We start from the raw sequence: 15,685 nt of genomic DNA on the forward strand, positions 1-15,685 counted from the left end.
TGCTGTAACCAAGAATATATTCATCGACAGCAGGGCACATGTTTTGATTTCCAAAGAGCATGCTATTTCCTTTTCAGGGATAACGGGTTCCCTCCTGTGCTGTGTCATGGTGTTTGTGTGTTGGAAGTGTAACACAGTGATAGCGGGTTGCTTCCGAATTGAATAAATAACGCCTCTGAGCTTTTGCTTTTCCCTTGAATAGTCTGAGAGAAATGCAAAATACCAGAGAGCATGTAGAGTGGACCATGTCCCAAGCTGCACTCAGCACAGCCTGGTTAGGAATGCTGCACAGCAGCTCTGCAAGCTGCTGGGAAGAAGCAAGGCTGAGATTGTGTGTTTGATCCCCGGATGGACAATTCACTTAAATCCTTGTGGGTCCTTTCTAACTCAGACTATCCTGTGATTCTGGGTAACTGTTTTAGGGAGAACACGTCAGTGATACATGATGCATGATCAGAAGCAGGCCAGGTCACCACACTAGCTGTCACATCTCTGAACAACCGTGAGTCCAAGCCAGGCCTAGCTATGCTTTGGCAAAGGAAGAGTCAGGGGCTCTTGGACTGAGTCTGCAGGGTGAGATGAAAGGTGTTTTAGACAGAGCTGGGTGAGCCTCCTGCATGCACTTTCAAGCCTGGAGCTCAGAGCTGTCATACCTGAGGGTGAATTGTATAGGCAATGAGCTGGTCTGGCCTTTGGCTACAGTCACAGTTCTATGGTTAGCTGAAGGTATGGACATACTCTATTTCTCTAGCTTCAGAGAAGCTGTTGTTCAGGGACAGGGAAGCAGGTTATGTTATTGTACCTCATTGGGTGTTAGATGCTTGAAGGCATGTACTGTTTAGAACAGGTGAGGATGGTGAATGCCAGCTTCCACCCACAACTGAATATACCCTGCCCATTTTTCCAGTAGTGTTACTGAAAAATTAATGTCAAAATCTCTGCAGAGAAGACACAAGGGCTGCATTTTTCTTTTATTGTATCAGAGCAACATAATTAACTATTAAAAAATATTTGCTATGAATGTGAAGATTCACTTATGACATTATTCTTTTTGACTGTTTAACAGTTTGATACTCACTTTTTGACAAAAACATAATGCCCCAAAGCTTAAAAATGAGGCTGAGATGGAACTTGGCAAGGGATCTCCACCTAATAGTGAAATATCTGTTGGAGCTGGATTCATTTGTGCTTCGTTCACGTTGGTCTGCTCCATCACTGTGGAAGATTAGAGGGAGCTGAGCTTTCAGATACACTCTGCCTCTCTGCATATAACTGCAGCATTCATCTAGAGGTGTGTTTGAACCTTTGGATCACTGGATACATCATCACCCATGTATCACATAGTTCTCCTTTTGTGCTCTTCTTCCCTCCATAGCACAAATTGTATTAGGAGGCTTTTTCCACTCTTTGTTTCCCGTAACTCAGGAAAATGCCATTTTGGGAAATGCAGAGGGTCTCAATACAATACAGCCTGTACAATAATGCTCCTGGTGTGTGCAATCCAATGGGGCTCGTGTAGTCTTTTTGATTAGCTTCAGGGAAATGAGGGGGGTAGCATCCCAATGCTGGAGATGCTTCTGGCAATCAGAGGAGGGTCAGTGCTACAAGGGCAGCTGTGTAGAAAATGGGAAAACTCGTAAGAGCAAAGATTACATCATCTCCTGAAAAAAAATTGGGGATTTGTTTTTGTGAGGGTCAGATCTCTTGGCTACCATTGAAATTAAGCCATGCTTCTGCTTTCACATGTAGGCATTTCAGGACCCTGGGTAGTGATGAAAAGGGTTTCTTTTTTCAATTACATTTGCTATTTCCATACAGCCCCTACTTTATCAGCTGCATATAATTTCCTTCTTTCACTGATTAAATATTTCCTCACCTGGTTTGTTTGCTTCTGGGAGCTCGAAAGCTCATTGTTTATAAAGGGAAAGAAGAAGTATTGTGCTGTTAAGCAGTCAGTTCCCAACACATATATTCAGCTCTGCATCATTGAGAGGGAGGCCCTGATGCTGCTGTGAGAAGAGCAGAGCTTTCACTGAGATTCAGATGTGACCAGGAGCCTCTTCCAGGCTTTATATATTGATGAAGCTCTGGGCTTATTAATTAGCTTTTTCTGAGACAGGTACCCTTAGTCCAAATGTGCCAGGTTGTGAAACCCTTACTCCCACTGAGCTTTTGTCTTTCTGGTATTCCTTCTGATCATTTGCAGGAGCAAATTTGATGAAACATAAATTTGAGTAAGAAATGGTTCTCTTGGTTAGTGGTTGTTGAGATGAAAACTCATAATTGAGGTATCTTCCCTCAAACCAATGTCCAAAAAAGTATTTTGAATGGCCCAGCTGTATTAGTTCCATAATGAGTATATGGGCAGTTTCTTTAAAGATCTATGATTTTACATTTTTTATGTAAATCTGATTTCATTTTCAGAACCAACCAACAAAAAAAAAATCTGAAACATCTTTTTTATGTTGAAAATTCTCATATGTCCAAAACACATCTGTTTAAAAATAATTCTTCCAAAATGCTTAGAAGAGTTGAAACTAGCTCAAAAAAAACAAAAACACCACGTATTTTCTAATAGCAAAACATTATTTGGCTTTTTTTTTTTTTTTTTTTTTTTTTTTTTTTTTTTTCTTTCCGACCTGCATGAAAAAGTACAGTTCAAACTAAGCAATAGTACCACAGTCTGAGCTTCAGCAATTCAATATCTCCCTTTAAAAGCAAGGCGTCTCTTTAATGTCTACACTGTCATCTGAACTTTCCAGGCAATGTCTGTAACAGGTCTAGACTTGGGTTGCTGTGAGGAAGAAGGCATGATCCATTTTTGTCTTACTTTGGGTAATTAGCCATGTGAGGGTTTCATGTGGTAAACAAACAGGAAACTGGATCCAGTGGTACAAGTGTGAGTATGCTGAAAAGACCTTAGCCTGTTATCCCACTAGTCAAATTAATTAAAATCCAGTCTCAGGAAGGAAGATATAGGCCACAAAGGAAATTATAGAAATCCTTAAAAATTGGAAAAGTCAATAAACTAAGATCAGCTTTCCAGCTTTTCTTTTAAGAAATGAGCCCCAGAAGTAGTTATTTACAGTTAACATATATAATGTGGTTGAAAAATTAGTATCTTCTCTGTAGCTGTGGGTCTTAACTTTTTCACTTCTGATCACTTTCTTCTTTCACTATTCCCTGTCCCAAAAGGAAGACACCAGAAAATTCTTTCTGAATTTCAAGTTCTGCAATTATATATCTTTTCCACTAGAGGTGAAATAAGAATAATTTATTAAAAAGGAAGGCGACATTTACTTTTTATATCTTTGTACAATGTGCAAGATAACCATTTTGGAAAGTATTCACATAAATGTCCACAATTTTGAGTACTCAATGTTCTTTTCAGAGGTGCCTGTTTATATTAATGTAATTTCAATCTGTTCTTATGTTTTTATAGATCAGGATGTGGTACAATTCTTTGAAGATAAATGTCTGCTTAGTTTCCAAGTGGAACAGAAAGCAAAATTTGGCCCTGAACTTTCATTTGTAAGTTTTTCACCCAAGCTTGACTTTAAGAAAAAGGATAGTACTTAGAGTCTTCATGTCTATAACAAGTCACACTCTTGTTGCATGAGACAGCCCATTTTGTAGCCTCACCTTGCTGCCCCCCAACACAACAGAGGAACTGGGTTTCACTGACTGGAAGGACACTATTGTACCTGCATGCCTCATAAACCTTCTAAGAGTAAGCAATAAGCTTTCTGAGTCTGTTAGTTCCAGTAAAATGAAGGAAAAATTTTACCAGTTGTCTGTATAATAAGACAGAACTAGAAAACTGATCATTAAAAAAGCTCTGGGTTTTTATCTTCCTATTTTTCGAGGTTGATTTATTCTTCTCTTTTTTATTAGTTATGTGCAGAACTTTTTTCCTGTAGAGTTCCTTTCTTACATGGTGTTGTGAGGGTAGATGAAATCCATTGGTGAAAAATAGGATTTAAACAGGGCTCTTGAGCTTTATCCCATGTTCTTACAGAGTTCCCTTGCAACCCAGTCACTCTGCCTAGGATTTTCAGAGTAACATGAAGAATTCAAATCCACTGAGATTTTTATACCCAGCTGCATTAGGTCTCTTTCTAAAATCCAGCCTTTTTTTTGCCTACCAATAAAATGGGGACAGCCACACTGGAAAAGAGTTTTGATTTGCCTGGCAAATAGTCCTTCATCTTAAATTTGTTTAGTTAAAATACAAAATCCTGGTTGCAGTATGGAAAGGAGGCTTCTTGCCCAAAATACTTGTCTGAATTAGCCATTTTATCTTAATGGCAGTCCTGACAACTAAAGTATTTGGCTGCTGAGTTCTTTTGCTGTTCAGATGTTACTTTTACATTCTGTTATATTAGCAGATCATCTCGATGTGATTTTATGTCTCTTATTGTATTTGACAAAGCACCATATGTTTATACACCATGTAATTATGGCACTGTACTCTAAAGATATTTACTTTACAGGAAGCTTGATGACTTTGGAATAAACAACTATTCCAAGACTGAGCAAAACATGTTTGAGTTGCTGTTTGTGACCTGATATCAATTAATGACATGCTGCCTTAATCATGGAAGCACTGTGTGTGTGCATGTGTGCGTGTGTACTACTGCTGGTAGGGGAGGCTGGGATTTTACTCCTTAGCAGAGGCTCTGATGCTCTTTGTGATGCCCTAAACTTGCTGAAACATCCCCACAGGGTCCACAGATAGGCTGCAGGAGACCCAGGATCCTCTGGCATGACAGCAGGAATTTTCTGCCTTAGAACATGAGGCACATGCTTACTCCATTATGTATCTGTGGCTGAGAGACCACCTTAGAAGCAGAATACATTATCTCATCCTCCTCATCACACCCACTGGAATTTAGAAGAATATCACTCCACTACACTCTGTCTTTGTTTAGAGCACAGTGGGAGGAGAAAGGAGCATCTGCCTGATTCTGACCCATCAAAACGGTGGTGAGCAAAGTTCCTTCCCATATCAGAAACGAGTAGAAATCCTCCCTGCCTGTGCCAAACACTTAAGTGCCTGACATTGAAACGTGCTCTGGGCATTTATTTTAGTCTGCTTGCTCTGGTGAAGTATTTCACAGCATGCTCAGATCATGCTGCTTTTGATAGATATTAATCTGAGAGCTGCTATTTTATTACGATCTTCAAGACGCTGCTGATTCTACAGCAAATCTGCAACAACTGGTTTAAAACTCATAATTCACTTCCTGGTGGTGTGTTATGGGGTATGTTGGGTGCACTGCAGACTAAGGCACCCACTTCCTGCAAGATGTTGAATGTTCTGGAGGCTGTCCACCTACCTAATCATTTCTGCATTTGGCAGGGTTGTGGGTTTTTATAGTAAAACTGCACATCAGACATAGATTAATGCAAGTATGCAGACTTCTCTGAGATTTTTCAGAATTGTTAAAAGTTCGGGGTCATTTATTTCTGAGAAGTAGGGGTACATAGTTAAACTGCATATATATTGATCTCAGAGTTGTATTTTTTTACTTTCTCATTACAGAGTGGTGTTGATACAATAATTGGAAAAGATACCATCCCTCCAGAATAAGGAGTTTAAGAGCAGCAAGATAAAAGAAAAAACAACAGACTCCTTCTCATTTTTTTTTAGTTGTTAAATTAATATAGGGAAAGCTAACAGCTGCAGTTTGGAGAAGTTCCTGATCTGTGCAACTGCAAAAGGTGTTTAGTTATACTATATGCAGGGTCAGTGGCAGGCAGGGCAGAGTTATCGGAGGAAAAAATTGTATTTTCAAAAATTATGATGGTGTTTTTCATTAAGAGGAATGTCCTTTCCCGCTCACCTTCCCCATGCCAAGTAATGAGGTTTGGCAAATGTGTTTTGGCTCTTGAGCTTTGATTTTCTGTCTGATATTTGGAGAGTTTTTATGGGAAACTATATTTCACAAATACATTTGATCAAGAGAGAAATCTCAATGTTCATGAAGAAGATTATGGAAAGGGGAACACAGTTATTTATTTTTTTTTTTTACAAAACCTGGCTGAAAATGCTGATGTGGATAATAAACTCTCCTTACAGTGGACAACAAAGAAAGTATTGCAGTCTGCTTTTTTCCTGATGGAACAAAAAAACTGCTTCTTTCTCCCAACTTCAACACTCTGTGGTCATCATGGACCATGAAAAATTCTTGATAACAAGGTGAGCAGAAGGATGGGCAATAGCAGGCAGTAATAGCAGCTGTGGGCTCAGCAGCAGCTGTCTGCCTGACCTGGGCACCAATCTCACATGAATCTAAATTGTTTAATGGACCAAATCTCCTAAAATAAATGAACACCCTTCTCATATTGTCAAGGGGCAGATGTGAAAACCGGTGAAGACACTCCAGGGAGCTCTGATACACCTGACTTGGGTTTTTGCTTTCCGGGATACAAAATCTTTTAAAATGTGATTTTTTTTTCCCCCTCCAATGTTCTTACAGTGAACATACTCATTTATTTGGAGAAATAGCATTATATGGGCTGTAAGTATCTGTGATGGTTAGATACAGCTGGGTCCCCATCCTAAATTTTCTCAGCAGATAAAACTTTTGAAAAACCTATTTGAACACCTAAATTTTCTCAGCAGATAAAACTTTTGAAAAAACTATTGGAACATTTGAAAAATTTAAACCATCTGAGGAGTACACACAGGTGATTCCTCACCTGTTCCTGATTCTAATACTCGAGCAAAAGGAATAAGTACCCCCTTGCTGGTTCCACCAGCCTCTGAAAGCTGGGGGGCAGCTGTTCAATGCAGTCACAGCCTTGTTCACAGCAGGGAACCTGATAGGTTCCTTAAATTAGAGCCTTAAATGCGCCCTAAAGCGCATTGCAGGCATGGGGATGTTACAGGAGGGCTGGAGTGGCACATGAGAATAATTTGTAATCAATGCAGCAACCTGGATTGTTTCTCCTGAAAACCAACATCATTTTTATGACTCAAAATAACTTGCATTTCTCATCTGTTTTCCGACTCCTCCCAAATTCAAATTCTATAAATTTAATGGCTCTATAATTTATCATTTCTCTTTCTGGTTTCTTGTTAGGATATGCATAAGCATTAGACTGACCTTAATAACACTGTGCTTTCTAATCTGAAATTGTGCACTGTGGATTGATGACTGATGTTCTGAATAACCAGCAGCTTGTCTTCCTCCCTAGAACTATTTTCTAGTTTACCTCTAACTTAATTTTGTTAGGCCACAGTTTCTGATCTCTACAGATTAATTTTGCAAACAAGGCTTCCTGTAACTTTTTCCACTAGTATTTCTTCTTGTAGGGGAATGTCACCTTAATTAGGATGACTGCAGAGATTTCCCAATCTGTCATCTGTGCCCAGACTGCTAAACACAATTTCTGAAGTGACAGTCTCCCTGCAGACATCCCTGTTGGGTGCTCTAGAGTGCCATGGCTCCTAGGATGAGACAAAAGGCCACCACTTTTAAGACCTGGTGTCTAGACTTTTTGATTAAAGCATATATTTTTCACTTAAAGGAAAGAGTCTTTCTGACTAGATGTGAGCTGATTTTCTGAAGTAGCTGTGAGGAAGATCGCAAAGCCTGGTTTTCATTTCTGCTCTCAAACAAGAGTTGTTTAGAGTCTGATTCTCCCTGAATATTAATAGGAGGTTGATGCTTTGAAAGTCAGCCCTCTGAATTAAATAATTGAGACCACAAACTATAAAATTAAAAGACTAAAATTAATTTTAAAGTACATCCCAAGTCCATGATGGTGTAAAAGAGGACTTGGAGCCTAAATTCTCTAGTGGTCTGTATCTTCAGTGGTCACTGGTGTTAACTGGCAAGATGAAATTTAAAACAAATTGCTGCTGTTCTGACTTGAGAAACCTTACATTCACTTGCTTTTGTTATAAATGACTGTAACATCATCCAGGTGAAAGGGGAGCTGGAAAAACTCCTTATAGTGCCTGTCTACAAACATAGGCACACATTTTGCACTGCTTTTACTATTACAGTAAATGTACTATTTGTATTTGAAGTATTTGTATTTTTGCTATGAGTATATGTATTTTGCTATCAGCTAATGACTGTAGTAGCTCTGTTACTCCGGGTTGTGTGTGGTGCTTCAATTAAAAAAAAAAAGGCATTTTCTCATAATTGCACCATTAAGTATTTCTGTATACAAATACTGTCATTTTGATAATTTGGTATTTTTCAAGCTATTTAACCATGTGTATATTTCATACAGGTCATCTGACAATGTAATCAATCCATAGTAAATTTAGCAGAGCCCCACCTTGCCAATCTCCCATACATTTATGAGAAAATGGTCCAGGCCTTCAAGTTTTTAATACACCTTCTTGATGAATTCAGCTCTGTAACCAAATAGCCAGCATTTTTTTAAATGTTATTGCCTTTGCATGAAGGGGTCATATGCAAAGAACTTAAGCTTTTAGCACTTCTTCCAGAAATATATTTTCTTCTGTGGTATTTATAGACTATTTATTTGTAATAGGTTGCACAAAGGAATGAAGGTGAGTAAAGATATTAATGTGGTAGAAAATTTCTTGTCACTAGTCACTGGTGGGGAAAAACAGAACCTGATTAAAAGGAGGGGTGTATTGGTATGCAAGGCCAAGGAAAGCCTTGTTTATGGCTCTGCCCTAAGAGTTAAGAGGCTCTGCAGACTACTCTATTTATATTTATGGCATTGTTGTCAAAAGTGCTTGGGAAGATGTACACCAGTTTGAAAATGTAGCACATTGAAATGGTTGTGTTTAAGTTTTCCAAGACACCAGAAGCACTTTAACATTGTTTTGGTTTCAGGAAAATGTGTGAAAATTTGTCAACAGTATGTAATTGACCTGAAAATGCCTTATTTGCTTATTATTGCCTGAGAATGTTTCTTTGACTTGAAAACAGTGAAGAAAAGCAGGGAGGTGCTTTTATACACCCAAGTTCCTTTAAAATCTGTGTGACACACTACTGTACATACACAACCATACCTGCCATCACCATCACTATACCAGCCTCAAAACTGTGGGACAATCCCACCACTGAGCTCCCAGGGATCCCTTTTCTGCTCAGATAAGACAGTGCAGCCTGGGAGGAAACGAGGGAGAGTCAAGTTTCATGAAGAGATGTGATGTGAAGTGCCAAGCCACAGTGAGGGTCCAAAATTAATGTTTGCTGCCAAATTCTTGTTTCAAAGAGGATTTTTTTTTTCTGTATGTGGGGAAAGTACTTGTTTTTCTACGTATTTTATTGATTGACCAGATTACGAGAACTTTTTGGCATCATGTGAATTCTGCATAACTGATACCCTCAAGAGAAGGAGGTAATGGACAGAGCTCTGGGGAAATGTCCATTTATGAAATGGGATACCAGAAGGCCTAATGGGTGGAAGATGGATATGCAGAAATAAGTTGATTTTGTAGTTATAAGAGTTATTTCATACCCAACTCAAAGCTTATTACAAAAATTACAGTTAGAGGCCATTTTTAATGACAAAGTCTCATTGCTGCCAATTTTCAGCTCATTATGAAGACTGATTCAAAATTTACATCCATACACATGTGGATACACAGATGGTGAATTGCAGATTTAACTCAATGGAGAGGGCAGGTGCTAAAAATACAAATTTGGGTAAAATGTGGAAGGGAGAACAGAATGAAAAAACTGACAGCTGTTTATTGTCTTGCCTTGACTAAATGTGACTCGTAACAGTATGAGGAAGTAAGAGACTAGGCTAGAAAATTAAAAACTTGACAGAGGTAACAGTCTCTTGCAAAGGCCAGAGACATGAAAAGCTGAGTACTTTATAATGAAGCTATCAGGTATGCTCTAGGTTTCTGAATTTTTTTCGTTATGTGAAACAACATGGTGCTGATGCTGCAAATACTTCCCTGGACATTAGTTACTGGGCTCTTCATCTAACAAGTACTTTTGTACAATCCTGCCCACTGGGTGAAGGTTTATGTGGTTGCCTGGTGTACATACACAGGATGTAGGTTTTCAAGCACTAAGTACTATTATGTCCTATTTTTGTCATTGATCCTGTCAGGACAGATTCCCTAAGTCTGATCCAGCTGCCTAATGGCAATGGGAAGTTTCTTGTTTCAAGATACCTGGGCCAGACAGAGGAAAAGGTAAAGGCAGGATTTTATTTAAACTCTGATCATTCTGATTCAGTGAGATCACATTGCAAGCACAGCCTCATGGTATTACCTCATTCCCAATTTAAAAAAAAAAAAAGCAGCTCCAGCATCCATCTCAGGGAAACATTTATGAAGAGCTTCAGCATTTAATTCAACATATGTCTGAGCACAGGAGTAAACACAACCTTAAGCATGACCCTGAGAAGAAAAAAAAATGTGCCCATTGCGTTTGTAGCTTTCAGAGAAGAAAGCGCAATGTCTCCTGGCATTGCTGGTGGCCTAGAAAACATTTAGTGCCATGGTGATAAATGAAGCCTCTCCTTCTTTCTGACTCACCCAAAACCTGGTGGCAGGTCCAAGCTAAGATGCAGGGTCCCCAAAATGCTGAAGGGAATGCATGTCTACAGGACGATGTCTCCTGTCCCAAAACAGTTGCTTTAAGGTTGGCACTGTCAGTCCACACCTGGCACAGCAGCAGTGTTTGCTTCCCATGCTGAAGGAACCTAAACAGCTTTGCTCGGAAAAGAGAAGCAGCTGGAGCTGCTTCCCAGTGCTCAGAGTCAGATACATCCCTCAAAGGGTTTGACTCCCAGCTGGCATCAGGCCACTGGTCCGAGCAGAAACACTACAATGATGGAGAGAACCAGCAGGTGTTGCTGGTGTGAGTTCTGTCCTAGTTACTAAGATTAATATACAATGTGCTATCTATTCCTGGCTGCAGACCATGTTGACTGTTGGAAACAGGCCTGTGTTCTTTGTTCCCTCTCAAAGCAGATGTGGTCTCCAGGTCATATGGTGAGCAGGAAAATTGCTTGGGGATATGCCTGCAAATATGAAAGGGATAAAAATTCTCTTTCAGCAGTTACAGCTAGTTTGAGTTCTCTGTGATGAAACTTCCAGAGAAAGAAAGTGGGTTGTTAGATCCTTCACTGAAGAAAAGAGAAAGTAAAAAGCCTACCTGGGAATTGGTAAATGATCTGAGCAGGGCATAAACAGACTTTCACAAATAGGTCATGAGTGTGGTCACAAGTATAAATTATGCATTACATGGTTTTGAGGAAAAAGGGATGGTCAATAGCTGCCAAAAAGTAGGATTTAGAAGATCTGATGAGCCAAAGCTTCACTTTGATCCTTTCATACATGGTGATTTGTCATGGCCAAAGGAGGGAGGCCCAGGGAACACTGGTGATCTGTGGAGAAGACACGAACAGCTGAAGAGTTGAATCAGAAATGACTTGTTGGCCATGGCTTTTGCAAGCGGGTGACATCTGGTGAAAATAAACTTGATCAGTGTGAAAGTGAAATGCTATCACCATGGAATACTGAGAAGACTGAAATAAACTTGTTTAATACAGTTAGGATTTTTCTATCAGAACAACTTTTCAAAGGATGACACTGCTTTACTGACTCTGAAATATTTTGCATTTTTTTCAGCAAACATCTAATGAAACACAGGAGTGGCGTTTTAGTCAGGGCAAGCACCCAACCAGGGGTCACAGCTCAGTCAGTCTGTCCCAGACTGCCACAGCCATTGTCTCAAAGCTGTCTCAAAGCTGGACATTTGGGCCTTTTAAGGTACACAATTCCAACATATTCTGGCCATGTTCTAACTCCAGGACTGGGCACCCCGAAAGCATACCAGCTCCAGACTCCAACAGGAGAGTCCTCCTGGGAAGCCCCTGGGAACTTACAGGATTTTCATTTTCCCTTTGTAGATTGAGTGGGTCTTTACATCTTGGATGTAACAGCACCCGTTCCCCATCCCCCCTGTGCTGCTGGCATGGAAAATGTAGAGAAATCTGGATTTGAGCCTGGGAAGAAGGGAGGGGTCAGGGAAGGTGTATTTTATTATTATTACTGTTAGAAGTAGTAGTAGTAGTTCTCATTATCCTATTCTGACTTTTGATTGGCAGGAAATCAAAATTAAACAAATTTCCCCAAATCAAGTCTGTTTTGCTCATAATAGTATTTGGTGAATGATCTCTCCCCGTTCTTATCTTGACACATGAACTTTTCCTTATGTTATCTGTGCCATGCATAGCTGAGGAGGGAGGATAGAATATCTTTGGTGGGCAGCTGCTGTCCAGCCAGGGTCAACCCATAATACTTTGTTTTGTTACATGTTGGTCACCTGGTGGAATCTGTGCATACTGAGCACCACTCAGCCATAATGTGAACAATCAATAAATGGAACAGAGGTGGGTATGGTGAGACCAGGTTTCCTCTCCTAAAAATCACCCAGCTCCCCAGATAAATGCAAGGCAGTATAGAAGACAGCAACTAATGAGAATTTAAAGCAAGTGAGAAGTGGTTTCTGAGCTTCCTCTTTCTTCTGCTGATGGCATTCAATTAAGGACCGACATTATAGGAGCTAGAGGGAAAATTCTTCTATCCCAGAAGAAAATGTGTCTGTGGGACAGACTCTCCTTCATCACTGTATATTTTGCTTACTGAACTAAAGGGCTCTTTCTGCTTCTACATTCGAACACAGAGTGGATGTAGCACCAATTATGCAGATACCTGTCACTATATCCATGTGCCAAACATATGAGTTGGGCTGCAGAATTGGACCCTACAGTTGTGAAAAAACAAATAAAAGAGAATTATACAATAAATCCACCACACAAGCTGATCTGGTTTCATTGGAGCATTATTTAATCAAGCTTAGGAAATACATGGTATTCTTTGGGTGGCGTCGTAGCTGATGTTGGATGTGGGGGATTTTTGTAGGAGTGGATCTGACGAGATGCTACAACATTGGAGGTTATAAGAGGCTTGAGACTGCCCATCCTGTCTCTGCAGCACACCTCAACAAGGTATTTGTAAACATCAATCAAACATTGCATTCTTGATTAGCACCTTAGTAACACGACTGAGTTACTGGATGCCTCTAGAAATTGGACTGGTAAGTTATATTGTTATAATCTTCACTTTCTGTGAGCAAGGGTTGTATCTCTGAAGAAGTTCCTCCTTTTTTCTTCTGGCAGGCCCTGATGAGCCCTGTGAGCACAGCAGTAACAATGCCTCCAAACACAGCTGCTCCAACCAACCAAGCCCAGATCTGACGGGCTTGCTGAAGATAGGGTGTCAAAAAGTCTTCGAAAGACTGAACGGCTTGAAAAATCAAACAGAAAAAGAAAGATTATTTAACATGATGCAATGTACAGTCAGTTTATGGAAGCTCTAAAATAGATAATACTGGGAGACTGAGTATAAAGAGGCAAGAGTGGTAGAAATTGTCTGAGAGCCGCAAATAGTTTTAAACCAATCTCTTCAGCCCTGATAGTCTGTTTCTCAAACTTCATGTCCAAGGCTGGCACAGAGTTCACTGTCCCCAGTGCTCCTCACAGTTTTGTCAAAACTTCAGACTGTAACCTAAGAAGTTTGATACTGTATGACCAAAGGTCCTGCCTAGCTCAGCATCTTCTGGCAACAATAAGTGAGGCAGAACACTGGGGAGAGTTTAAGAAAAGGTCAAGTCTATTACAATGATTTCACAGAATACTCACCAGCCTCCAAAAATTTGTAGGTCAGGGATTTCCTGAACCAGATGTGGTGTTGTTGTGTGTAATAGTTGTTGGAGGATTTTTTTCTCCTTCCATCATCTTTTCAAGTTGCTCTTTGAACTTTTGTCACAACTTTTAGCAGCAAAAATATCCCTGCCTTAACTACATATTAAGTGGGGTAAAAAGCTTCCTTTCACTAATTGTGAACCTGCATTCCACTTGCTTTGACAGTTCCTGTGTGGGGAGAGGCAGTAGACAACAATTCTGTGGCATTCTGCACAGAAATCCTCTTTCTATGGTGAATCCAGGGCAGCTTCTCACTGTCAGATGATCAGCTGCCTTCTTGCTTTGTGATATGAATGTGTGTGTCTGTGTCCGTTTTTATTGCTATGGCTTAATGAGTTATGAAAACCTTGCCATACAGGGCTCTCACTTCACAGCAGAGGCTGGAAAGAAACCTGGTACTCAACAACGTGCCAGCTTGAATTTGAAAAATAGGGATACTTGTCTGCTTGCACAAAGGGGGATTTGGAATCCACATGTCCCAATTACTAGCTCTAAAGACCATTATTAACAGTAATTACTATCTAGTAGTGAAAAGAAAGAGCACCTCTATGGGCACCTTCTCTAGGAACTCCTATGGTGGTTTATTTTTGAATGCTGTTTATGCATCTGGACTGATTTAGATGTACTCAACCATATTTAGAATGTTGTACCCCCACAAAGGCTGTAAATGTCTTCCTGTTATCTTGCATTTTCACTGGTGCCCAGAAAAACAATCCATATGTCCTCCTGGGTCATGGTACTTCCACGAGTTTGCTTTTACATGCACTGTGCTCTGAAAAGATGTTACCTCCCTGGGCCTGGGTAAGGGATGTAGCCAGGAAGCTGCCTGATTTGGTGTGGCCTCCTGACTACCCTCTGTTAGTATTCCAGATGGATACGGATGAGACTGAAGGAGGAAGCTCCAGACAATGTGCTTCCCTGAGAAAAGGCAAGAGTCAAGAGGCAACAGAAATGAATTGTTGAATGGTAAGTATTTTACCATTTCCTTCCTCTTGCAGTACAATTTCAGGATTCAGAGTTCCTGAAAGTCATGGTATTTGCCACTTTGTCTGAGCTGTACAATTCTAAGAATAATATAGTAATAGTTTAGGAAACTAATGTCTTTGATTAAAAAAATATGTATACGTATTTCTGGTCTTGATATGGCTGTTTCATGAGTTTACATTCCAGCACCTGGATTAAGTCTCTCCTGCATCTCATTCCCCAGTCTATCCATACATCCAGGATTGCCCCGTCTCAGGTATAGCATCTGATACTTCCCCTTTTTTGGATCTCATATGGTTAGTGATTGCCTAGTCCTCTAATTTGCTGAGGTCTCTCTGCAGGGCCTCCTTGCTTTTGAGGGAGTCAACAGCTCCTCCCAGTTTGTAAAGTCTCCAGACTTGCTCAGTATCCTTTCCAGTCCTGTATTCAAGTCATTTATGAAGATGTTGAAGAGCACAGGACTGAGGATGGAGGCCTGCAGAACCCACTAGTGACAGGTCCTCAGTCTGATGTCACCCATTCCCTATAACCCTTTGTGCCTGACCCATGATCCAGTTGCTCACCCATGACATATATGAAACCAAAAATGCAAAAACAAGCAGGTACAATTTGAGACTATATTCAGGGAAAAATCTGGTATTAGAAGGATTTTTTATCTTCTCATATGACAGACATATTCCAGGTCATAGGCAACAAATTTTACATTTCACCTTTTACCCAAAATTACAATGTTACCTGGTTCTTGCAGATATTCATAGTCATACCCCAGCTCTCTTGAGGGTTTAAAAAATTCTCCATTTCTGTAAAGAGGGATGAAGGGGACCATGTAATTTTCTCGGTTGTGCCCAATTGGTGCATTAGCTGCTGGGTATACTTCTAGCATGGGCCTGTGTCTTCTTAACCATCGTTCAAAAATGCTGTGGAAGAAAAAGCATGTTAATTAATGATGGGCCTTAGCAGAAATTTTCTT

The 15,685-nt window shown here is 40.1% G+C and overlaps 2 protein-coding genes across 7 annotated transcripts in view; one reads left to right on the forward strand and one right to left on the reverse strand.

Annotated features, from left to right (window-relative positions):
• NOX4 (NADPH oxidase 4) overlaps positions 1 to 12,949 on the forward strand; it is a 118,158-nt gene extending 105,209 nt beyond the window's left edge. For 2 of the 6 annotated variants that reach the window (XR_014589297.1, XR_014589298.1), the window contains 2 exons: positions 3,443 to 4,986; positions 5,546 to 5,634. Coding sequence is in view for 1 of the 6 variants with exons in the window: in XM_083854728.1 (XP_083710854.1) it covers positions 3,443 to 3,467 (25 nt within the window). In the remaining 5 variants the exon portion in view is untranslated. Of the gene's footprint in view, positions 1 to 3,442; positions 5,133 to 5,545; positions 5,635 to 6,082; positions 6,203 to 11,593; positions 11,705 to 12,889 lie in introns of those variants that run through there. The other 4 variants (XR_014589295.1, XR_014589296.1, XR_014589299.1 and 1 more) reach the window with 4 other exon arrangements.
• A 100-nt stretch (positions 12,950 to 13,049) lies between these two features.
• TYR (tyrosinase) overlaps positions 13,050 to 15,685 on the reverse strand; it is a gene marked incomplete at both ends in the record, with an annotated part of 40,845 nt that continues 38,209 nt past the window's right edge. The window contains 2 exons of the mRNA XM_083882236.1: positions 13,050 to 13,265; positions 15,443 to 15,632. Coding sequence (XP_083738362.1) covers positions 13,050 to 13,265; positions 15,443 to 15,632 — 406 coding nt within the window. The remainder of the gene's footprint in view (positions 13,266 to 15,442; positions 15,633 to 15,685) is intronic.

The sequence above is a fragment of the Zosterops lateralis genome (genome assembly GCF_965231275.1).
Source record: "Zosterops lateralis genome assembly, chromosome: 2".
In the NCBI taxonomy this organism is placed as follows: Eukaryota; Metazoa; Chordata; class Aves; order Passeriformes; family Zosteropidae; genus Zosterops; species Zosterops lateralis.